Source organism: Micrasema longulum, unplaced genomic scaffold (assembly GCF_059751315.1).
Source record: "Micrasema longulum isolate JH-2025_06_02 unplaced genomic scaffold, ASM5975131v1 h1tg001970l, whole genome shotgun sequence".
Taxonomy (NCBI): Eukaryota; Metazoa; Arthropoda; class Insecta; order Trichoptera; family Brachycentridae; genus Micrasema; species Micrasema longulum.
Window position 1 is genome coordinate 94,281 of NW_028279143.1, and position 25,529 is coordinate 119,809.

The 25,529-nt window shown below is 34.9% G+C and overlaps 2 protein-coding genes across 2 annotated transcripts; one reads left to right on the forward strand and one right to left on the reverse strand.

Moving 5' to 3' along the window:
- Window positions 1–24,948, forward strand: LOC148273371 (alanyl-tRNA editing protein Aarsd1). Its single transcript, XM_088238807.1, has 6 exons — window positions 1–143; window positions 2,285–2,398; window positions 2,841–3,322; window positions 11,448–11,588; window positions 13,935–14,210; window positions 24,794–24,948. The coding sequence occupies exons 1-6, from the start codon at window positions 105–107 to the stop codon at window positions 24,921–24,923; spliced, it is 1,182 nt and encodes a 393-aa protein (XP_088094933.1). The 5' UTR covers window positions 1–104; the 3' UTR covers window positions 24,924–24,948.
- bc10 (BLCAP apoptosis inducing factor bc10) lies at window positions 24,454–25,529 on the reverse strand. The gene has a single exon (XM_088238808.1). The coding sequence runs from the start codon at window positions 25,268–25,270 to the stop codon at window positions 25,025–25,027; it is 246 nt and encodes an 81-aa protein (XP_088094934.1). The 5' UTR covers window positions 25,271–25,529; the 3' UTR covers window positions 24,454–25,024.

Consider the following 25,529-nt stretch of genomic DNA (forward strand, 5'->3'; position numbering starts at 1 on the left):
ATCTGTGCTTTGATCTTTGCCGTCAAATGTCAAAATTCAAATAAATCTGTCAAATGTCAGATTGCCGATGCACATAGGGGTAATTAAAATAATTGATAAGAAAAATGGTATTTAAATGCCAGGAAGACAGTTATTTGAAAGAGGTACCTATAGAAATTATTGTCACATATTACGGAAATAAAAAAAGGTGGTTACGAATCCCAGGTTTAAAAAAATATCAAAAATATTGGTATTTATTCATATGAATAACACTAAGGTATAATTAAATAGAGATGATGCTTTATAGAACGATTGTTTGAAATTATGTTCCGATAAATAAGCGTTGTCGCGTAAACATTGCCGGATAAAATGTGCAGTTGAGTAAAAAAGACTAGCTATATATGCCAGTTTACTGTGAATTAAACACTGTATGTCGCGTCTTTTTACGCTGCTTGCTTCACGTTTACTGACTACAAATTAGGTTTTTTTTTTCTTTATTAGGGTCTACTACCAAAACTTGATAACATCGGCCAAAAACAAGTTACATTTATAAACATAAGAAAAACATAAACAGACAGGAATAACAATATACATACAAATAAAAGACAAGAAAAATATAAGTACAAGAATAACATCAAAATATCAATTGTAATAATAAACACATATCCAAACCAATAAAAATTTCAACATAAATTGAAATAGGCACTAACAGAGAAACCCACCAAAACCTGATAGTGCCTATTTAACAGAAAATAGAAACTTACAGTAAAATTAGAAGGAAGATAGAACTTAATATCAAGAAAAATTACAACAGAATAAAAAAATATTAACAAACTTAATCTTATATTAATGATAAATTATAACTATTAAAATAAAAAATTAAACGTCGGAAGTAATAATGACAAAATATTTTACATAAACCTAAAAATGTAAGATAAATTCCGGAACTTAGATTGAATGGAACACAAGACGGGCGCTTAGTGCTGTATCTAGTGTATACATTATCAATGACGAATAAGGATTCAGACATAAGGTTAAGCATTTTTTATTACAACTTTTACGTATATATATATATATATATATATATTTTAAATATGTTGTGTGTACTATTTAAAGATTTTAAAATGTAATAAATAGATTTACTCTTGGACATTTGATTAAAATAAATTGAGGGTTGCTTTGCAACGTGCTGATCTGAAAGACACCTCGAGATCAATGATTTATGTTGTAACAGAATATAATTTTTATTGAAAATCATTTTCCATTTATTTTTAATATTTACCTCGTATTTCGAATATGTTAAAAATTTTGTAGACAAATTGAATGCAGCTACGATTATTTCTACAGATCACTCGAGGATATTTTTTAACCATATATATATAATATATTAATATGAAATGAAGGCTAGGTAACGGAGCTTGCAGTTTTTAAACAAGGGAATAAAGAGTTCGTAGTAATTAAAGTACGAAGGTTCTATTATGTAATTTTTAACTTTGCTGGCAGTCTCTTTTTAAGATTTTTCTCGCACAACTCTGTTATCAGCTAGAAGCTGACTCCCGAGACGTTGAGTTTCAGCTGTCCTTCCATCGCCTCGGTGGTCTACCAGGCAGACGGTGGCCATTTGGGATTTCCGGAGCTGTCTATTATTTCGATGAAATCTCTCCAGAATCTTCTCCTTGTTCTGCTCCACTGTACTATGCCTCGGGTATCGCAAATCCATCTAATTTTTCGACTCCGGATTCTGCCCCTTAGGGTTTTCCTTATGATTGCCCTTAGTACTTTCATCTCTGACGCTCATACACCATGATTGGTCTGACACCTTTTTTTTATATATCCGAATCTTGCTTCGAATCCGCACATGTTTATCGTGCTATATGATATTTATCTGGCGTCCAGATGCTTTCAAGGCTCTACTCATTTCTTACTTCACTTCGGAGTATAGGACCCTGTGGCTCGAGATTTTAAAATCTAAACATTTAAAAAGAAATCATCCTCCATAGGATGAATTGCCAAAAAAAATAAATTAAAAAAGACACGACCTGTTCAGCTTAGTCCTAGATTTGCCACTTTCTCTATTCTCGGAGGTGTTTTTATTTATTTATTTTGTTTGTCTATGAAACTCTTCAAGTTTGTTTTATATTTTGTTGTGATATTAAAGGTGTTTGCTTTTGCTTTGTTTCTTTGTTGTTCTGAATATGTACTTTTAAAAATATTTTAGTATTATATCAGTCCCTTGTACTTTGAATTATATGATTTGTAAATTAAAAAAAAAAAGCAAGACGAGTAATGATTATATAATTTACAGTGGACTGCACAGGTAAAGTCATGCAAAGAAGTCCAACTAGCAGAGTTGGGGGTGAGCCGTGCATTCTGCGTAATACTCGATGACACAATTTTATTTCCCGAAGGTGGCGGTCAGGTAGTGTATAATATTCTTCTTTATTTACTTTCATAAGATTCAGACAGATATGTAGGAAGAAAGTTGGGGCGAAATTATTCTACTTTATTATTGCGGAATTATTATATTAAAGAACTAACAAACTTGATTCAGAATAACGGAGAATAGATGTTTTTTTGTTTTTTTTTTATTTCTTCATACATATATAAGTCAAATGTAATTTTACACTCCTACTTTCCTTCATTCATCTTCTATTACTCCTTGTCACTTTCCTTATTTTCCTTTCCCATTGTCTGCTGTTTTGTTGCAATTTCTTATTACTTTATTTTTTGTATTATTTAAATCATCGCATTATTTTGTCAAACTTAGTAGGCTATTGTATTCTCTTTTTATTTGTCTAAATATAAGCATTATAAGCTGCACAGCTGTTTTTATCCTAAATAAATAAAATTTGGCGATACAGCCGAGCGACGAGGGCACATTGGGCGGTTTGGCCGTACTCAAGGTGGAGAGGCGCGGAAAGGAAGTTTTGCATTACGTCCCCTCGCCCCTCCCGGAGGGCGCTCGGGTCCAACTCTCTGTGGACTGGGAGCGGCGCTTCGACCACATGCAGCAGCACTCGGGACAGCACCTGCTGTCCGCTGTGCTGGAGCGCGAGCACATGCTGCCCACCACCGCCTGGTGGCTGGGGGCCAGCGAGTGCTACGTAGAGGTACCGGGGTCTCCGGAGCAGGTGCGCGGCGCCCTGGAGGATGCCCAGCGGCGCTGCAACTTCCTTATTCGCCAGGCCTTGCCCGTAAACGTGCGCACGCTGCCGCCCGGGCAGGGCCCCCCGGGTCTGCGGGCTGGTCTGCCTGAGGACCAGCGTGAGGGCCCCCTCCGCGTGGTCACCATATCGCAGCTGGATGACAACCCGTGCTGCGGGACTCATGTCTCTAACTTGAGGTGATTACTATCCTAAACCGAGGGAATTACTAACCTATACTGAGGTGATTACTAATCTAACCTAAAACCTATTCCATTACCCTATAGCAGTCATCATTATCATTCTTGTCTACTCACTATTTCCACAAATAGCTTCTGAATAGCTAACTCTCGAATAATGTTTTCAGTTTGTCTAAATGTTTGTTGACAGGCCTAAACTTCCATATTTCCCTCTCAAAACTGTTTTCCCCCTCTGTTGCACAAATTTAACTCTTGTTTCAACAATGCTTTGAGTATGTCCAAATCGTTGCTGCGCCTGCAAATTCGGAAGGAAAAAACTGATTTACTCAACGGTGTCTCGCATTTCTTAAAAAGCAAATAAACACAAAATTAGAGCCTTACGTCGGATTTAGTATAATGATGTTTTATAAAATGATATTTTAATATTTAAGCCTTAATGAATATTTTTGTGGCTGAAAGGCACATAGCTGGTTTTATTTGAGTCTTTAAATCCGTTTTGTAGTAGAGGCAGCACATAGGGGATTTTAATGAACGCGTATTTTAGACAAAATGGGTTTTAAAAATGGTTAATGATTGTTTTTTTTATTGTTAAATTATATTTTTAACTCATGCGTAAGACATATTTAACCAAGCCAATAGTCTGTTTCGAACAAACCTTTATCTTCCCCAGCTAAAAGTTGATATACCTAACTAAATCGTTATCGAGTAAAAGAGAAATAAACACACGCAGAATAAGATAGATAGATAAATAATCGAACAAAAAGTATTATACGTGATGTTCAAGTAACTAATTACCCCAGTGGCTAGGAAAAAGAAGCCACAAAAAAAAATAAACATGTTGAAAGAAGAAAACCAAACATTATTCATATACATTCATAATAAGTAATACAGTAATAATGATGTTAACATTTGATAAAATAAATTAACCTCTCAATGCAGTATTTTAATAAACAATAATAACAACTACCTACTAGTAAAATCATAATTTTTCTCAAAACTGTTGAGATCTTTGAAAGATACAAAGATAGTACCTATAATTTAAAAAATCAGTATTTGAGATTATCATAAAAGAAGTGATAGATAGTCTCGATGCATCCCTATAAAATTTTTAAGATTGTTATGGTTCAAACTTAGATTTGTCAATTTTTTTCGGCCCTGTGTACAATGGTAGCGGTATTGCATATAAATCTCGCCTCCTTTAGGGCAGTAGTGTCCAGTTATCAATATGTCTCAGTTTGTACATAATTTCCTCTTAGTTGTACAGCAACCCTCTAATCTAGGTTGCAGTAGGATCTCCAACTTTTTTGCCTGGTCGAATGGTGCTGTAATTAGTGGAGAGTGTGTCGTAAGCCTTGAAAAAGTTATAATCTATATGCTTAATAATGTACCGTTTAGAGTTTAGATGGTCAAGCTTTCATGCGGTCAACGTAATATCTAAGGGAGTATAATGGAGGAGTACACTGTTTTTCCAAGGTCGAATGAACACTATCTACCTCAATCATCGTGTGCCTCTTTTCTAAAATAAGTAACTCCAATGCACTGCGTCTGCCAGAGCACTGCAGAGGATTTTATTTTTGCTTTGGTGAGCGCCGCCATCCGATAAATGATTGTTGTAAATCCCTTATGAATTTCTTCTTCTATAAAGTCTATGATGCAAGAAATCAACTCATTTGCTGTAACACTTCCATTACCTTCATGCCAAACGTACAGAAAAACATCTTTCATATTATTTTCTTATAATATTGAGCAGAAACTAAACGTTTTGGACAAAGCTGTGTGCTCTAAAGATCCATTGTTGCAACTAAATGATGGTCAGTGCAGGATGCAATAGCCAGCTTCTTTGCATCTCTTGCCTCATTTTTCTTACTTAAGTGAAGTTGATATACTTCTTTTTTAATTTTCCTTCCTTGTAGGATACACATAATATGTCACATTGATCTGTGCGTGGTTTAAATATTGATATTTAAACCACGCAAAAATTTTGACGGGAGTTTTGCCATTCTCTGCACGCCAGAACGTATAAACTGTATGCATTTCTGATTACGATTTAAATGTATCCTCCATGTATGCTCTCGCACTAGTTAAGCGGCAATAATGGCTCTAAAGTTTAGGCAGTTGATAGATCTAACTTTCAGTATTATATCTTTAGTCTGTGGATCTAACCACTGTTTCACAGACTCGGATTAAAAAGTGCTGGGACTATTTCGTATTCTAGCTGTTTGAGTCTTCTGACCGTTATCTATCTGTTTAGATGATATCCATTGGGTAAATGTATCTTTCGTGATGTCCAGTGTAGTGTTGAAAAAAATCTCTGCATACTCTTAATTTTTTTACCATTGAGCGTGGGTAAGAAGCAGTCGACTCCAATTTGGCGTTTCGAAGCACTGATATCATTTGATTGTTGTCGCCTCTTGATTATTTTTCTGATATTCACGAGCCCAAAATATGGGCTTTTTTAGCTTCTCAAGGTTGACAAGCTCCAGAAAAATTTGAACACATTTTGGCGAGCTTGCTCAGTAACTAACCCGCATAGAAAAGATCTATTAGATATATTTAAATCATGATAAATGCAGGATGTTTCTCTTATTTTTCTTTGCGCTGTTTTGACGAAAATTGTTTGTCCACTAACTGTTTTTTTATTTTTTTTATTTTTATTTTTATTTACTAAGGAAAAACAACAGTTGTTATAGAAGAATACAAAATATAAAAAAATAGTACATACATCCACTTAAAGTTTTTCACAAATATAATGAGAGAACATGTTACATAGTAAAGAAAAAAATAATATATTATATAAGACATGAGGAAATAGAGTGGAGGAGTGGAGGAGAGGGATTTTCATAATATACGAGTAGTTGACCAATTCAAAATTTTGATATTATAATAAAATAAACATAAACCTATTACACCCTGACAAATGTTTTATTTTACAGTGTTTCAAAAAGTTTTTTTTTGAAGTCACAAAATTTTGTATTAAAAATATCTAAATGGGGACAAAGTAAATTAAATTTGGAGCAGCTACGATAAATAAACGAGTTTTTAACATAATTTTTTTCGGGCAATAAATTATTAAAAAAATGAACTTGTTGTGTTGACTTTACTTTTCGACGGACACTGCGTTGTATTTTGGTAGTAAATGTTTAACTCGCCCGTAAAAAGTAATTAATAAATTTAATTTTATAAACAATAGGAAAGAATTTAAAAGAACTAAAATACACAAAATATGTCCATTTTTTCCGGGGAAATGAAGTTATCTTAAGCAGAATTATGTACATATACAAATATAAAATGAAAGAGATATTATAATTATATATCTGAACGATATTGCAATAGGTCAACTTTATAACAAGGATAAGGAAAAATGAGGTAATAGGGGTCACAGGGTAAAGGTAAACTATGGGATAAAGGGTGATTAAAAGTGGGACATATACATTGGGACAGGTATACCGTGTAAGTACAGTGATAAAGAAAAAAGTCAATAAAATTAGATAAGTATAAATACGCAAAGAGGTCGCGCAAACCAAAATAAGAAAATGTGTCCTATGAAAGTCGAAAAAACTTCTGTGTGTCTTCTTCTGAGGTAATTTTGAGTAATGGAGAAGTGTCGTCTTTCCTCGCAAAGATTATGCCATTTTTTTCCCATACATATTTAAAGTTGGATTTCTTAGCTGCCTCTCTGGTTTTCAAAAGGATTTGCTTGTTAGTGAGGGTCAAGTGGTTGTTGATGAAGACTTTACCCGAACCCGGAAGTCCTATATCGGAGTAAGTAATTCCTCTTTTTTTCCTACTGGATGCGACAAATTCTTCCTTCTTGATATCTTTTAATTTAATAATAATATTCTTAGGCTTGTTGGAAGGTTGGAATTGCCGCACGCGATAAAAAGTGTCTATATCTGCATTACTTAGCTGAGTATTTAACACATTCGATATTTTGATAGTGATGTCCATGGGGTTCTCGTTGGCAGTTTGGGGATATCCGGATATTTCATTGTTGTTAACTCGATTGAGCTGCTCGCGATGGTTTTCATCTCTTTCAAAACGCAAGAGTTTTGTGCCTAGAGATTCTTCTAATCGCGTTAATTTTGTATTGAGATTGTAGTTTTCCTTCTCAACAACCAATAGTTTACCGCTAACTTCAACAAACTTTTCTTGCATCTCGTAGAACAGTTTTTCGAAAACATGAATTTTTTGGAGAACTTCGTTTTTATTTTTTTCTAATCCCTCAGTTATTTTCCTAATCTCTATCTGAGGTGTAGAGATGGCATTACTCAATTCTAAGTTGGCTGAAAACGGAGATTGGGGAGGGGGGGCTACAGATGCTGGCATCGCTTGTTCACAACCCGTTGCCTTCAATCTTATTTCCTTTTTTGGGGCCATTATAAATAATATTATATAATTAAGATAACTATAGTGACTTTATATGATAATAATGTGGTTGGAATATGAGAATACTTAAAGTACTTATTTCATATATTATTTCGTAGTTAGCAGGTAGTTGAATATATTGAGTATATAAGTACCATAGTACGCAGATACAAGAATGTATCTATAGGTAGTAGCAACTATGTAGGTAGGTCAAATATTGGTAACAATTTGTGATGAAGGACAGCTCAGAATAACAACTGTCAATGCACTTTTTGAAACACACTCAACTGAACTGTGCCGTAGTTTTTTACTACAGAAAATACACTGGTTTGTAGTGGAAATCACACTGATCAACTTCACAAAAAATAATATTGGATTACTTGGAAAATTAACGGTTTTTAGGAGTTTTACCAGGAGCGATTATAAAACTGTGTTGTACGTTCGATATACATATATATTTTAATACCGCTTTATTTTTTACCCAGGACTCGTAATATTTTATTCACTTTTCGCTTGTCCTCTGTGTTTGGTTCATTAGTCAACAGATCATCGTCTGAGTTGCAGTTAGAATCAGCGCATTCAAACTGTCTCATTTTGTGGTTCAATATAAACCTATAATTACATGTTCCCAGTTTATCTGCGCTACTTTTGTTGCTAATGCTGTTTGCTTGATTTTCTTGGAGTTTCAGCATGATGATGATCGTTCAGAACCATGTTTACTAATCGCTATGCTCTAAAGGATCTAATTTTAGGTGCAGATAGGTATGTTACCTGTTGTAACCAAAACAACAAACTAATTAGTTCATTTATAAGCTTCAAACTAATGGATACATTATCTATAAATGCCCCAAATACAAAAAAGTATTAAAATACTTATAAGTTTATGATCAGGCACATCATTTATAACAAAATCAAGAAAAATGTAAAATAATTAAGTATACTATTAAAAATCATTTAATTATTGGGTATGTACATAATATTTCAGTTGATGTTTAAAAAATGTTTGAACTAGACGAAAAATTGTATTCGATAGCTTAAAAAAATGTACAAACAAACAATAAATGAAACATCCACAGTTTTTTTAAGGTAAATATTGTACCTAACAGCCTATTATTATTTTCTAATTATATGATAAAAAATAAATTACACAATTTTATACACACCGATCCATGGTTTAAGCCAAATATTAAAGTTATTATTACCACATAATATGTCTGCAAAAATTATTTATTCATGTACGAGTATAAATGTATTTTTTATCAATATTCCTACAGAGATGAGGTAGAATTTTTTCAAATTCAGGATTATCGATATTCGAGCGTTTACAGGGCTTATGACCTGTCATTGGCTGGGTTGAGTGGCCACTTTACGTTTTTAACAAACAAAAGCTTTCTCATTTAACAAGATATATACAAGAATCAAAATGATACCAATGTCGATATTCGCTAATAAGCGGAATGGGGAATGTTGTTAAAAACGTAAAGTGGCCACTCAACCCAGCCAATGACAGGTCATAAGCCCTGTAAACGCTCGAATATCGATAATCCTGAATTTGAAAAAATTCTACCTCATCTCTGTAGGAATATTGATAAAAAATATATACCTACTCCCCCTCGGGAGAAATCCAGATTTGTGTATGTACAAAAAATACACATACCAAAAAAATGTTGAGTATAAATGTACATCATACTATAACAACACAAGTATTCTTAGGTAAACTTTGTAAAGAACATTTTTAAAGTTCTAAAAGGTTATTGTAATGTCTTTAATATGAGATGGTTGAACAAAAAAAAAACTGTTATATCACTTACCGGGCTTTTAAAATAAAAACTTCTTTGAATAAACGTATACATTTTAAAAAAAACTGTAAAGTAATTAATTACAATATTCTTAATAACTTAAATATGTTTTATTGTATATGCTGCAAGTCACAACAAGACTGGCAAAAAGAGCGTTCTGAGGGAAGAGTAGGTGCAAACTCCGTTATGTGTCATTAACAAGCGCAATAGTAAGCTTTCACCTTTAGTTAAAAATGCGATATGTGAACAGAGTCTTCATGGCGTATTTTGAAAGCCATTTTTCAGGTGAAAATACATAGCTTATTTTGCATTTTTCTAAACTAGCTTTAAAATAAAAAAAGGGTTTTATAGGCCAATCCGTCTCTTCTCATTACATGGCAGGGCGGAAAAAAAACGAAATTTGCAAAAAAAAATGTCTGGCGGATTTTGCAGGCGCAATGACGAAATGTTTGTAGACAGGCAAGATTTTCTCCCTAGGGAGTTATTCAGATATTCAGAGTGTTTAAATTGGCCATTTAAACCAGCCAATGACAAATCATAAGCCCTGTAAATGCCTAGACTTCCATATTCCTTTCTCAAAAAATGTTTCCCCTCCCTGTTGCAACAAATTTAGAACTCTTGTTTCATTCATTCAATAATATACTATTACCTTTATACTAGTTATTCATTTTCATGGTAGTTGATTGATGTCATTGCTGTAAAAGTCCTGCTGGGAGTCAACAAATGCTATAAAGGTATTTTTCACGTTAACTTTTTTTCCCTGTAAAAAGTTAGTGCAGTGTGTTACCGAGCGTTGTTGCGAAGAAAAAGTAATGAGCAATGGGCGATTGATTAGCTTCAGTTGTTTTACTGAAAACTTGTCCATTATTGTCTGCGTCTAGATCGTTAAGCTAGATCTTACGAAGCTGTAGTAGATTACACCGACGCAGGACAACCATACCTTTACCATAAGCTTTTTTTAGATGATCTTTCGTTTTGGGCATTGTCTGGCTAGAGCCCCTTAATCCAACCACTGCGATGAATGCCAACAACAGCTGTCGAACAAGATCCATTTCTCATCGCAAGTAACGATCCGACTTGGAATTCCTCCGTGATTTTGTTACCTCAGCAAAGAAATGCAGGCATCGAAGCGAGCTCGCCGCTGGCATTCATTCAGTTCACCCACTTCTCGAGCTTCTTTATTTTGCCGACTCTATGTAAATGACTTAATATTGTTTTGTCACCTGAGAAGGGTTCGCTTCCACTATCGCTTTCAATCCTTCGTCTTTACTAATATAGTCCTAATAACCTCAGTCTCCGGTCTTCTACGTGATTTATTGTTGAGGTTGAAGTTTTCCGAGCGGAAGGGAGAAAATATAAAACTTGCAGTGCATTCACTCCCAGTGTTTGGCCCGTACACATCATTGATATTGCTTGCTGTCTGAACCGCGTTAGTACCGGGACGGAACCAGTATAAAAAATAATGTGAAATTTCTACTTATCCATATCTTGACATTTATGCAGCTTTCTTAGATAGTTTTACCACACATTCAGCCAAGAAATCGCATTCAGCAATCTTTCATTCTTGTTTTTCCAATTCCATATGTTAATGTCAGTACCGAGACGACATTATGAGCTGTTAACTGTTAATATTTTTTTAAAAGTCTAATACCCGTATGCAGAGACAAACCTTAAGGTGAGGAAAGTACATTCTATTGTCTTCACCTTCGGGTTATTCTCTGCATTTGAAATTAGAATGTACTTTCCTCACCTTAAGTTTTGTCTCTGCATACGGGTATAAATCTTTAAAAAAACAGTGTCGTTAAAATAACATGAAACCGAAGACATGACTTAGTTGAACAATAATAAAAAATATATTTTAAGATCACTTTTAAACTCACCAACAAATCTATTTAATAAGAATTGTTCCATAGAAGTGTAAATATAAATTAATATTTAATAAGTAATCTTTTCAAATATAGTCAGCTGCAAGCGATCACAGTTTTGGGTGCCGAAGCGGGGAAAAAACACAAAACCAATATCCGCTTTCTCGTTGGAGGGCGAGTCCTGGCGCGGCTGCAGACTACCCTGGAGCGGGAGAATGTCCTCACTCGCTTGCTTAAGTAAGACCCATATTATATTTTGTTTAGTTATTGTTCCGAATTCCAATCTAAGGAGATAGAGAACTGAAATATATTAGGCCTATAACTTAAAAACCGGAATTTGACACTAGGTGTTAACATTTGTGTATGCGCTGTAGCAAATCATTGACATACATGTCATTTTGAAGCTCTATTCAAAAACTGTCAAAATCAGTCAAAATCAGTCAACAATGTTTGATTTGCTTATTTTTATTTTTATTTTATTAGGGAAATCAACAGTTCTACATACATATTTTTAGTAAACAAACAGATATAGTGTATAAACTCAGAACCAATAACAGATTTCCACATAGTATACAAAGTTAGTAAAGAATATATATATTACATATCAAATAAATACAAACAATTTATACATATAAAAATGTTATTTTCAAGTACTCAATAATCAAAGATTTTTAAAATATTAATTTTAAGAACATTTAAGTTACTGTAAATTGGGCGGGATAAGGACAAAAAAGGACAAAAATGCTTGAAGAGAGGATAAGGAGGGGGGGGGGGGAGATGTACATATTTATTATTATAATGTCTACTAAGTTACATAATACATTTTTAGTTTAAATTTTAAATCTGACAGAGTGATGTTTGTATAATCTATATTTTTAAATTTTGTATTGTACATTGAAAAAGTCCTACGAAAAAAAGCATTTTTAACATACGATGTCTTACTTGTTGGTACATGAAACAGGTGGTACCGTCTACAAATCCTGGCTGGCACATGTATTGTTATTAAAACAAGCAGCTCTGTACAGTCAACCATTCCTGTCACAATTTTGTAAAGCAGTAGTTGGTCCAATGGTTATGCACATCATATTTTTTTAAATCACGGGAAATCTTGAAAATTGGCAAAAAAAATAGCATTAGTGAGAAGTTTTGCTGAGTCCCTTTTTTGCAATGAAAACTGCAGCCGAAAGTCATAGTTTGCTCGTGGAATTGTATGACGAACATGCTCTTGCAAAATCACAGTGTTTTGAGTGGTTTCAACGCTTTAAAAGTGGTGATTTTGATAACAATGACAAAGAGCGGCCTGGATAGCCGAAAAAGTTAGAAGATAAAGACCAAAAAAGAGTTGTGTAATATGAGCTTCTAAAACCTGGTGAAACCATTACTGTAGAGCTGTACTGACAACTGATTTGTTTAAAAAGAGCATTGAAAGAAAAACGGCTAAAATGGGAGACCAGACACGAGACATGGATTTTCTAACATGACAACGCTCAGCCACATGTTGCGCAACCTGTTAAAAACTATTTGAAAAATAGCGGATGGGAAGTTCTGCCCCACCTGCCGTATATTCCAGATTTGGCGCCTTCTGATTTCCATTTGTTTCGGTTGATGCAGAATGCACTCTCCGGAATACGCTTTACTTCAGTCCAAGGGATTAAAATTGGCTCGATTCGTTCTTTGATTCAAAAGATGACCGGTTTTTTAGGGATAGCATTCGCAAATTGCCAGGAATATGGGGAAATGTTGTAACTTCCGATAAACAATTCTTTGAATAACAGAATTGTACAAGATTTATTTTAATAAACGCTCAAATTTTCTAAAAAAATTCCGGATTTTAAGTTATAGACCTAGTATTATTATCTAAATACATCATAATATCATAACTCCCTTTCCGCACCTAATGATGCATAGGGCACTGCAGTAGTACACCAATCGCATTGTATCTTGATCATTTTTTTGTTACATGAAGGTAAGATGATCAGTCTTACGCTTCAGTTACCAGTCCAGGAACTATGAAATATTCTAGTGTAAAAACACCTTTTTAAATAAATATTTCATGTCAACCATGTCGGGAATTGAACCCGAGACCTTTGTAGACCTTTATTGGAGTATGGATATCAAGTATAGAGTTACTACTTTACTAAAAACATCGAACTATTGGAAAAAGTCCAAAGATTGTAGCACACAAAAATCCCCAAATTACTCAAAAGAATGCCTTACCACGGTACATCACGATCTGCGTGAAGGATAAATTACACGGGTCCGACCACTAACTCGTAAATTCTTAAATCGTCTTCCAATAGTCATAAATAACTCCGCAGGTGCAAATGCATTTCAGAAAAATGTTTGCACTTGGCTGCTGCACATCAATAGGGATGAAGTTGTGAAATTTTATAACATAGACCCTTGAGGTAATATATTATGAAAATGGCGCCATATAAGTTATCCATAATAATAATAAAGACAGCCTAAAAAGCCATAATAAGTTAGTGAATCTGTATATAAATGTAATTTTAAATGAATAAATTAAAAAATTGACGGGTCATTGTCGTATTATGTTATGCAAAGCGGCTTCTTTTCCTCCAGAGGAGAGGCGGCGCAACACGCTTTGCTGGTAGAGAAGCTGCAGCGGGCTGCACGCGAGGCCACGGCGCTGGCGGAGGAAGTGGCGCAGCTGTCATTAGCGGGGGCGCGGCCTCCCTACGCCCTCGTACACCGCGAGCGTGGCGCACCCCCGCTGGCCTCGCTCGCGCGCGCGGCGCAGCGCTGCGCGGTTGCCCCCGACACGTTGCTGCTGCTGAGCTCCGGTGACGCCTTCAGCGTGCAAGGCCCGCCGGAGCCCGTACGAGCACTCGGTCCGCAGTACGTATCTATAATATAATTTTCCTAAGAATGTACTTTGGGCCGATTTGAAGCTATGGTGGAACCACTCTCTTTAATTTTAAACATCTTTTCCTACACAGCATTTTCCTTTGACTTTTCCGAGTAATACGAGGCGGGTTAAGCAGCGTACCCCCTCTTTAATTAATATTTTTAACCCCTAGTGTCAGATGATTTAAAAAGTCTTCGTTTTAAAATAAATTATTTTTAAGTAAAGAAAAATACATTTAAGCATAAGAAAAAATATCTTATTAGTTAAATAATAAACACGATCTTATACAATATACACCTAACTGAATTTCAAAATTGATGTTTGTATGCGCAGATTTTGATTACTCATTCCTCATTCCTAATTGAATTACATCAAGCGACAATATATTATACATACGAGGGGGGACCCAGAAAAACATGAATTTCGTCATAACTCCTTAATTTTTAAACATTTTTACTCCAAATTTTGATCACCTTTAAAGTATTCTCCCTTGACCATAACGCACCTCTGCAAACGATACTTCCATTGTTCAAAACATTTTTTGATTCACTTATCGGGATGTTTTTTAGGCCTTCCAGCGATTTTTGTTTTATTTCCTCCACTGTGGCAAAACGCTTTTCTCTCATGTCCCTTTTGAGTCTGGGGAACAAAAAAAAATCACAGGGGGCTAGATCTGGTGAGTAGAGGGGTGAACAAGTGATGCTGTTTTTGGCCAAAAATAGCTTTACGGAGAGAGCGATGTGGGCCGGCGCGTTGTCATGATGGAAGAACCAGTCGCTTGTGTGCCAAAGATTTGCTCTTTTCTTCCGGATACTCTCCCTCAATCTTTTCAAAACCTCCAAGTAGAACTTCTGGTTAAAAGTTTTTTTTTATTTTTTTATTTTTTATTTAAATCTTAAAATAGGGCACACATATCATACATATTGTTATGTGTGTTCTAATAATAACATTGCAAATATATTTAATTTATAAATTGTTTATCACATATGTCTTGACCATTATTTTAAATTTTGATATGTTTTTTTCTTCATAAATATTTTTTTCCATTTCGTAATACTTTTTAATTGCTTTAAATAAAATTGAATTTTGTGACTTTGCCTTTTTCCTAAATGGAAGTCTAATTTTGTTCTTTTCTCTAGTATTGTGATTGTGTTCATGCTGGTTCCGATCAATTTTTTTCCAAAATTCTGTTTTTTTATTAGAGTTTATAATTTTATGAACAAATATCATTGTATTGTAAAATATTCTTTGTTTATATGTTAATAATTTCATTTCATTTACCATCGACTTTACCCTCGTATATCTGTTTTTTTTCAAAATGATTCTAAAGGCTTTATTTTGTAATACAGTTAGTTTATCTATGTTTTCTTTGTTTGATAAAAATAAAATGCTACTACAGTAGTTAACGTGTGGTTCAATAATTGCTTTGTAAATAGTTTTGCAGGAGTCCTTATCAATAAATCTTCTGATCCTTCCCAAAATTGATATTTTTTTTGCAATCTTATTTATTACCATCTTAGCGTTTTGGTGAAATGTAAGTTTTGAATCCAACATTACACCTAAATATTTAATTTCAGTGACTTCATTAAGTTTTTCATTTTCTATTACAATTGATGGTGTAATTTCTATTCTTTTGTTTCCTATATTCATATATTTAGTTTTGTTAACATTTAATTTTAATTTATTAATTTTTAGCCACAGTGATACACTATTAAGATCATGATTCAGTCTGTCCATAATTGTTTTATAATTTAGTTAGTTTGACCCGGGGAACGAACTCCGCATGTACAACACCTCTGCAATCGAAAAACCAAATAAGTTGTCTTGATGTTTGACTTTACTTGGCGAGCTTTTTTGGGACGAGGAGAGCCAGGTGTCTTCCACTGGCTTGATTGCTGCTTTGTTTCGGGGTCGTATCCATAACACCTCAATTCATCACCAGTAATCACCTTGAAAAAAAATTCAGGGTCCTCTTTGAGTTGATCAAAACATGCCTGAAGTCGACGCTCCCTTTGCTCGCCTTTGAGAAGGCGAGGGACAAATTTGGCTGCAACTCTTCTCATGTGCAACTCTTCGGATAAAATCCTCTGAATTGAACTCCATGATATTTCAGACATCTCACAGAATTGATCGATGGTTCGGCGACGGTCTTCACGAATGAGAGCATTGATTTTGTTGATGTTTTTGTCAGTTCTTGACGCTGAGGGGCGTCCTGAACGGGGTTGGTCTTCAATTGACATTTCTCTATTTTCAAAATGTGAAAATCACTCGTAGACTCTGGTTTTACTTAGGGCAGCATCCTTATAAGCAGTCTTAAGCATAACAATAGTTTACGTGGCCGATTTCCTTAACAGGAAACAAAACTTCACAGAAGCGCGTTGCTCTCGAAAATTGGCCATCTCGTTTTCGGCGAAACGGAAAAAGCTGTTTCACTAAAAAAATTCCCACAGACAAACTGATACACTCACAGCGACAGAACTTCGCACACTAATTCAGGAAATGAGTCCCTAACGGACACCGGATCAAAAATAGGTATCCCCACTCTCCCTCCCCACCACAGCGTGATTCCCGTTACTTTTGGGTCCCCCCTCGTACATACATTTATTATCCTGAATGAACAAAGCCAAAGTTGTAAGCATGAAATCTATAAGAATACTGAAAGATGAGCGGTAAACAAAGGAGTGTAACGTATGCAGTATTGCACATTGTGCCTATGCAGCTAGGTTGGCGTCGCTATCGGTTTCACTCGCACTTGTCAAAATGGCATGTCTATCCGTCTCACACATCTTGGTAAAAGTGGCGTCACTATCTGTCTCACTCACACTTGTGCCTTTAAATTACAGACTTAGAGACAGCCTAGCGTGCATTAGAAGCATTTTAACTGAGTAAAAAGAATTAGGATGAAATCAGGTTTCTTTAGAATTTTTTTTTTTCCTTATTTAAGAAATAATCTAGCAGGTGTCATACCATTTTGCAATTCAGACTAAATTCGATATCTTTTGAAGTTACTTGTCAAAATAGCGTAGTACACTTTTTCTTCAGTACAGTCAGTTAAAGTTGGGACATTTAATAATTTTGAGTATATGGTTGTGCGAAAAAGTGTTATTTTCTTTAAAACTGAGGCAGTTGTGTTTTAATTTTAGACTGTAATTTACAGAAGGATTATTCAGGGTTACATCACCAAAAAAAAATGTAGTCACATTACTTGGATGATCATCACGGGGTGTAAATTTTCTCTATTTATTTATTCTTTAATACCTTTAATTTTAAAAGTACACAACTAAGATTAAAAAAAATATTTTTCTTATAACGGTCACCGCCTGACCTATCACCCCTTTCTGGCTTGACGTTGATTTTTGGGACATCCTGTATATTGAAATATAAGTTATAAATTAAAAATACATATTTGGTATGCTTCCACTTATTTATTCGACCAAGTAACATGTAATTGTCCCGGTTCATATATAGGAAAGAGCATTTAAACGTTTATTATTCTATCAAATCCCAAAAGGGACACTCCCGCCCTACCAGAAGTCAAACTAGAGGATGGGTCATGGGGTCTACCACAAACTCTGAATTCGAGCAAAGAAATTTTAGATTTCTGGGCCCCAAAATATTAAATATGTTACCCAAACATTGCAAAACCATGACCCGGATTCAATTTAATAAATTTATGAAAAATTGGTTTAGGTCGAAAAATATAGGAAAATTTACTCAAAAACATTCTTACATAATAAATGGTATAAATTAATATTGTATAACTGTGTAGCTAATTAACTAGTAGGTAGTAATATTATTGTTTATTTTGCATAAAAATATCTGCCTCTGCAGGTTGTACCCAGGCTGTAGTTAGGCAGACTAGACATGATCCAGAGAAATCTATTACCTTACTGTATATGTAGTAGATTAAGTAATTGTTATTTTTTTTAATACCATGATTATTTTTATTATTAAATACGCATATATCAAACTACGCATCACATTTAAATGAAGACGAATCAAAAGATAGAATAGATAGAATTTACAAACTCATCTTTATTAGCCCCTGTACATTGCAATAACACCGCCAACCCATGTTTTCAATAACTTTGTCCTATCGTTTCATTGAAATATTATGTATTGTATCTCTTTCAATGTGTTTTTTTTAATGAACCTACAATTAAGATAACTTTCAGTTTTATATAAATGATCCTTACACTGTATAATATTTACCAGTCTGAAGATGCCCATTAGAGGGTGAAAGCGCTAATTGGCCAAATAAATAAGTGAACCAAGTATTTTTAATTTATGACATATATACATACATTTTTTTATTATTTAAAAAGAAATATTAGCGTTCTTATAAGTTACCCAAATATTTCAATTTTGCTGGCCATTTTTAACGAGTTGTAAATAACTCACTATTAAAACCTCGGATCTCTGATCCGCAAGTCCGCAACACTAGCCACAGGTCCACAACCTGATTCCTAATTTATATTACCTTTCCGCACCCAATGGTGCATAGTGTACTGTACTGGTACACCAATCGCAGTGTATCTTGATCACTTTTGCTACGTGAAGGTAAGATGATCAGTCTTGCGTTTCAGGTGCCAGTTTAAAATGTTCTAGTGTAAAAACACCTCTTTTTTCCCATCAACGTCAAAAAGCTGAAAATTCCTGCCACTATACGACGTTTTAACAGACGAGCAAATTTATAAAACACCAATGGTGGTCAAAACTCCTCGACTCCAACGGAATATATTGAGAGGCAGTGGCAGACTCTCAAGACCTCGCTAATGTTGTCTGCAAAGCCTGTTTTAGGAGTAAAGGAAAGCGTGCGTCACGGTGGATGTCAAATGGTATAAACCCATTTTAAAAATATTCTACTCATCTTTATGAGCTGCAAATCATGAACTATTATCAAAGAGTATAATTCACAGCTCACATAAAAACTTTAAAAAATAACTCCCAGTAGAATTTAAACAGGATTTCTTTGGAACGCTGTTTATTTAAAACAGTGTTGGCCCTTAGTTTTTTTAGAACAGTGCAGTCTCCCAGTTTTTTTACAATGGTGTGATTTTTCCCCCTTTTCTCAAAACGCTTACAACTGTTAATGACACCGTTTTAGTTTAATTTGCTTCTCCATGTGAAAACACCTTCATTTTTTTGGTGTTGTTAATTTATTTTAGAATTTAGTTTTCAATGCTGTTGAATGGACAAGGGCGTGGGGCTCTGCGGGTTTGAAGTGGTGTGAAGACCGAGCGGCAAGATTTCATGCGTATATGTGTATGTACTGTTTTCTTGGGAGATTATAATATATACCAGAAGGTAGGTATTACGGACAATTTAATAAATTTGGTATGAGTCTTGGCAATGCATTCAATTTTTCGCACAATGCAAAATCTTTTTTTTTTTACTTCTGCGCTTGTTGATTTAGTTTTTGTTTTTTTTTAAAGAATTTAATTTATTTTTGTGACGCGGTTTTGGAAAGGTAACTGTTTTAAAATAGCAGTTACATAATTTTTCTTACTACATCTACATGCCTCAGGAGGATCTAAACCCAAGTTGCCTTTTCTTAACATCTACGGGCTCCCTCTGTCCTGAAAGGCCATCGATGGTGATCTTTTGGTGGAATTAAGGCACACGGGATTGACGTGGGAGGAGGTGCGAATGCTGGCCGGCGATAGGGTCTCCTGGAGGCGTCTGGTGATGTCCACATGCTCCGCCTAGGAGCGTATGTGGAAAAAAAATATTTGTAACTACTAAGTATTTAATTAGAATTAAAAAGTAGTGCTTTTTTAATATCGCTGGGTAATTATTAAAACTAGGTTTCTTTAAAATCAGCATTTGTGAACTACCCACTAAAAACATATTTTTTTTATTCTCCTCCGTGAATGCTACAAATAGACATGTCATGCATTTATATCATCATAATATGTGTAACAGACGCGGCGGATGACTGGCTTCCGTAGCAATCGCGCCAGTCACAAGAACTGTATACTGTAGGGGCTGATATCAACGCAGAGTGCCGGGCGTAGGCAGGCCTCAGCCGACAAACAATAAGCTCTGGGGGAGGTATCGCTGCCTAGAGATCCCTTGCGGGGTCGCTAGTGAGTAGCACTGGCGGCCGCAATCCTGAAGCAGGCAACCGGGTTGTAAGGCCGGTATCCCTCCGTCGGCGGGAATAGCGGGGTGTGTTACGGGGAAGTAGCCAAGGGTCCAATTTATCCGGGGTCCAAAATCCAACTCAAAGAGTATCCGAGTTCCAAGTCCAATACATTTTGCCGTGCGGCGGCGATGCTAGGCCAATAGCGGACGGTACTAGGTTGACCAATCACGCGGCGAGAGAGATAGCGAGCACATTCTCCCGCTCTATCAGTCTCTCTCACGCCACGTATAAGGGCGCCCCCTCCCGCTACCCGGCCGCAGTTCCCCGCCGACCGCGCGGCGGTCAACATTCAAACAGAATAATGAATAATTTTTCTCTATGACACAGTAAATATATTTTATAGGCAGTAAATAATATTTTATTAAATTTTATTCTATATGTGTTTCAGTATGGCGATGACCACCCCCGAAAGCGACAAATGTTAGTCTTTATTGGGGAGGTAGTACCTCGCATACACATACTGAAGTTCCTGATAAAAATATATTGAAAGGCCATAGGAAGGGCCGCCAAGTTAACATATGCCGCGTTACGTCGGCAACAATATGTTTTGAATGCATCATGACTGTCTGTCTAGCGGGTAACTCAAAGCCCTGTAAATGCTCACACCATGTTCACTTCTTAAAATGGTTTTCTATCTCTGTTGAAAATGTTTGAATATCATTCATACTAATATATTTTCCTGGTCATCGTGTAAACCTCGTGTTGGATCTTAATCCTGAAATGACTTTTGTTATATTGTTTTTTTATTTCCCAAATAATTACAATATAAATATATCAATAATTGGGAAATTCCCCCAAAACGTGAGCTGATCCAGGAAGATTGTTCTGTATCCCTTGCATGATCTGATAGCTATTTGTCTTTGGATGCAGTCCAGTTTCCTACGATTGGCTTTAATTTATTTTAATAAAATAAATAAAACAACTTTGTTTTTAACCACTAATTTTTATTTTTCACCGACCGGTTTCAAAGCAAAGAAGCTTCTTTGTCAAGGTTTACGTAACTCATGAATTGATTCCTTTTTATTTTATTTCTATCATGTTCACTAAATACTACATGTGGACCCAATAAATCAACTGTTTTTTTTCTTACACGGGTGGTAATCTGATATAATTATTTTCGAAGTAAGCCAAGAGAGGACTAAAAGAAATATTGTTTATTTGGTTATTAATTATTGTTTTCTTATTATGAATCCATTAAAAATTTCTAAGATTTCTAAGTTGTCTAATTTTAATATTTTATTTTCAACATGAAGTACTTTTAATCCAGTGTCTTTATTGAAGTTATGATTATTTTCTATCAGATGATTTGCGAATTCAGAAAAGTTATTATTATTTAAGCATCTTAAGTGTTCTTTTACTCTAATATTAAAGTTTCTTTTAGTTTTTCCAATATATATTGAATCGCAATCATTACAATTTAATTGGTATATTCCAGATTTATTATATTTATGGACTTTGTCTTTGTGATTTTTTAACAATGTTCCTATATTATTAGCAGACCATATAAAAAACGCAATAAGAGACTCAAAAAGTGCCTTTTTTTCAAGTGTTAAAATCAGAAATCAGTTAATTTCTCCCAATCCAATGTCCCCTAAATTATTTGGTTTATTGAAAATACACAAAGAAAATAATCCAATTCGTCCAGTAGTATCATATAATAATGCCCCTAATATAATAAGATTGCTAATAATAATGGATATAATGAGAACTTAATTGATAAAATATTAAATCAAAAACAAAAACGCAAACTTATAAACAAATATTTATATTTGACTCCCACAGCAAACAAAAAGCTAAAGCAAACCCACGTAAACAATGGAGGCGGATTCTTTTTATAAATGACATTTTTTCAAAACAATTATCAAATTCCCTATCATCAAACATTAAACCGGCTTTCTACACAACTAATAATATAGGAACATTGCTAAAAAATCACAAAGACAAAGTCCATAAATATAATAAATCTGGAATATACCAATTAAATTGTAGTGATTGCGATTCAATATATATTGGAAAAACTAAAAGAAACTTTAATATTAGAGTAAAAGAACACTTAAGATGCTTAAATAATAATAATTTTTCTGAATTTGCAAATCATCTGATAGAAAATAATCATAACTTCAATAAAGACACTGGATTAAAAGTACTTCATGTTGAGAATAAAATATTAAAATTAGACAACTTAGAAATCTTAGAAATTAAAAAAGCGATTCATAATAAGAAAACAATAATTAATAACCAAATAAACAATATTTCTTTTAGTCCTCTCCTGGCTTACTTCGAAAATAATTATTTCAGATTACCACCCGTGTAAGAAAAAAAACAGTTGATTTATTGGGTCCACATGTAGTATTTAGTGAACATGATAGAAATAAAATAAAAAGGAATCAATTCATGAGTTACGTAAACCTTGACAAAGAAGCTTGTTTGCTTTGAAACCGGTCGGTGAAAAAAAAAAATAAAAAAATAAAAATTAGTGGTTAAAAACAAAGTTGTTTTATTTATTTTATTATAATGAATAACCACAAAGTTAGTGCTTCAAATATAAACTTTAATTTATTTTATTAATTTTTTTTTCATTTACATCGAGAACATTAAAGAGTATCCGATTAATTCTTGATACATTACAAAATATACATAACACATTGATTAAATATAAAAGAGAAAAAAAAAACAAATAAAATAAACATACATATTACAATTTGGAAATTGCCTTCCTGAGAGAAATCCCACTGTCATTAAATATATTGACATCTACCTACCGGCATAACCATTGGCAGGATGGTTCTACATCGTGGTAGGTAGAACAACCCGTGCTGCCTTTGTGGAAGATAATTATCAGGGACAAATAGAGCGAATTCATTCAGAATACCTGAATTATGTATGCGACCACCGATCAGTTGAAAAAAGTGACACCGAAATGAATATCCCTTCTCCTCAACGATGATTGGTAGCCCAGCATTCCTAGTAAGAAGTCGGCAGGGAAAAGCCACAGGTAATATCCATACTCCCTGAGATACAGATATTGCAAAGAAAAATTCTGCACCCTCTCTATTATTAAGGAATGTGTGGTTCCATTTGGCGACCAAATGACTGAACTAAATTCCGAGCGACTTCTTACCAAGGAATTATACTACGTTTTCAGAATCTGAATATTTGAAAAAATCCAAGCATTTTAAGGGAGTTACTGCATCATGATATTATATGTAGATTTAATGATATCTTAGCATCAAACAGCACTCCGAGATCCCTGGATGTTGACGCTCGTTCAAGCTTTATTCCATCTATGATTAAATGGAAAGAAATGTTTTGGACACTCTTTATTGTATTTAGAGACATTGAAGAACAATTTGTTTCATTTACTCCTTTGAAGAATATTTTGAATGTCATACTGAATCTTCAGACAGTCCAAAGGAGTTTGTATTTCACAGAAAATTTTCAAGTCGTCGGCAAATAATAAAAATTTGGAAAATTTTATTTCATTGCTAATGTCATTTATAAATATTGTGAACAACATTGCTCCTAAGTTAGATTCCTGGGGCACTCCCGAGGAGGTGTGAAAAACTGCGGATTGAAGATACATACTGCTTTCGATCTATAATACAGCTTGAGAAAAATCTCAGAAGAATGTCGCTGAAGCCAACATTATAAAGACTTTCTTCTATACAAGACCGCTTGTTTGCAAATCTACGCGAGTAGTTCGAAATATCGTGTCGCCCGCGTCAAGATCTAACTGGTTTGACTCCCATGCAAACTTTAAAATTAAAATAATTACTTAATTATATGTTACGAAAGAATAAAAACGTGCAAGAGTTTTTACTCGCCACAGAATTAGCTCAGTGATGTGAGATTCACAGAATAGATCAAGCTCGAAGGATTGTACCGACGGGAATACATCTCCGCACGAGTATTGAATTTGATTTTTCAGATAGATGTCGTTTACCATCTCTACTAACCTCTGGTTTTTGATAATAGAGGTTGTAAATTTAGAGAATTCAGTAAACTGAAACCTCTTTTTTACAGTACCGTGTAAAAAAATATACTAAAAAAAAGAACAATGGATAGGTTTCCTGGCATAAAAATAATTTTGAGATTTAAAAAAAGAATTGTTTATTATTCATTGTACCTTAATTTTATTTGGAAACATGACAGACAAAATATTGTTTAAATTGCTAATACAGATTATTCGCTACCACTATCATAATATATTATACGCCTAGTAAGTAAAAAAGCGATGCAGGGAATTTGAATGTCTGGTTAAATTAGTGTTTAAATAAATTTATGTTTTATTTCTGTTCCGTGTGAAAAGAAGTTCCAGTGTAGTTTTAAATTATTTTAACTAAGGAAGACGGGGTTGCATACTGCCCACGTGCATAGCCATTGCCGTTGTTTAGCCGGATGAATAAAATTGTATAAATTCTGCAGGGTGTGCTCCATCCTAGAGGGACGCGGGGCTCCGAGTGCCGACGGGCGCCGCTTCCAGGGCAAGGCCACCCGCATGGCGGCCATCTCGCAGTGCCACGCGCTCGTGCGAGATTACTTCCAACACGCGTGAGGCAATAAAACATTCTCGTAAACCAGCGCTTGTTTTTATTGGGGGGGCCCCGGGAAATAAAACACAGATTGATTGGAATAGTTGATTATTAGGGCTTCAGGTTAGTGTTTGGTGTCGCAGCGCTCCAAGTCGCAGTGGTTGGCCCAGAACAGGCAGCTGCCGATGCCGCTGTAGCAGATGAGGAACACGGCGGCCAGAAATAGGAGGCTGCAGATGGCGCACGGTTTCCTCTCCAGGAAGAAGCCGATGAGGTACAGCACCATGAACATGACGTGCGTGTGCATCAGCGCGGCATTTACGGGCTTCGGTATCAGCAGTACGGGAATTAGCCATTGTAGACAATACATTATGCTATATTTACATTTTTTTTATTGAACTTTAAAAACACATCGATTTGCAGAAATTGTGTTGTAGTGCGTTAAAGAGATCCATCATTTTTGACACAACGTGATGACTTTCCGAAACGCGGTATGACGAAATTGCCCTAACAATTCGAAAAGTCTGAGATTTTTTTATTAGTACAATCAGATTCGAGTCGTACGCCGCACCACAAATCCGCCGTGCCCAAAAATGACATTTGACATTTGGCAAAACTCGAGTGCATAG

What these genes read in the sequence shown, in the direction of transcription:
- LOC148273371 (XM_088238807.1), top strand. Translation starts at nt 105, where the DNA reads ATGGTATTTAAATGCCAGGAAGACAGTTATTTGAAAGAG. An exon ending in ACTCATGTCTCTAACTTGAG is followed by an intron (nt 3,323 to 11,447) that starts GTGATTACTATC and finishes TTTCAAATATAG; the next exon opens with TCAGCTGCAAGCGATCACAG. An exon ending in GTCCTCACTCGCTTGCTTAA is followed by an intron (nt 11,589 to 13,934) that starts GTAAGACCCATA and finishes CTTTTCCTCCAG; the next exon opens with AGGAGAGGCGGCGCAACACG.
- bc10 (XM_088238808.1), bottom strand. Translation starts at nt 25,270, where the DNA reads ATGTATTGTCTACAATGGCTAATTCCCGTACTGCTGATACCGAAGCCC.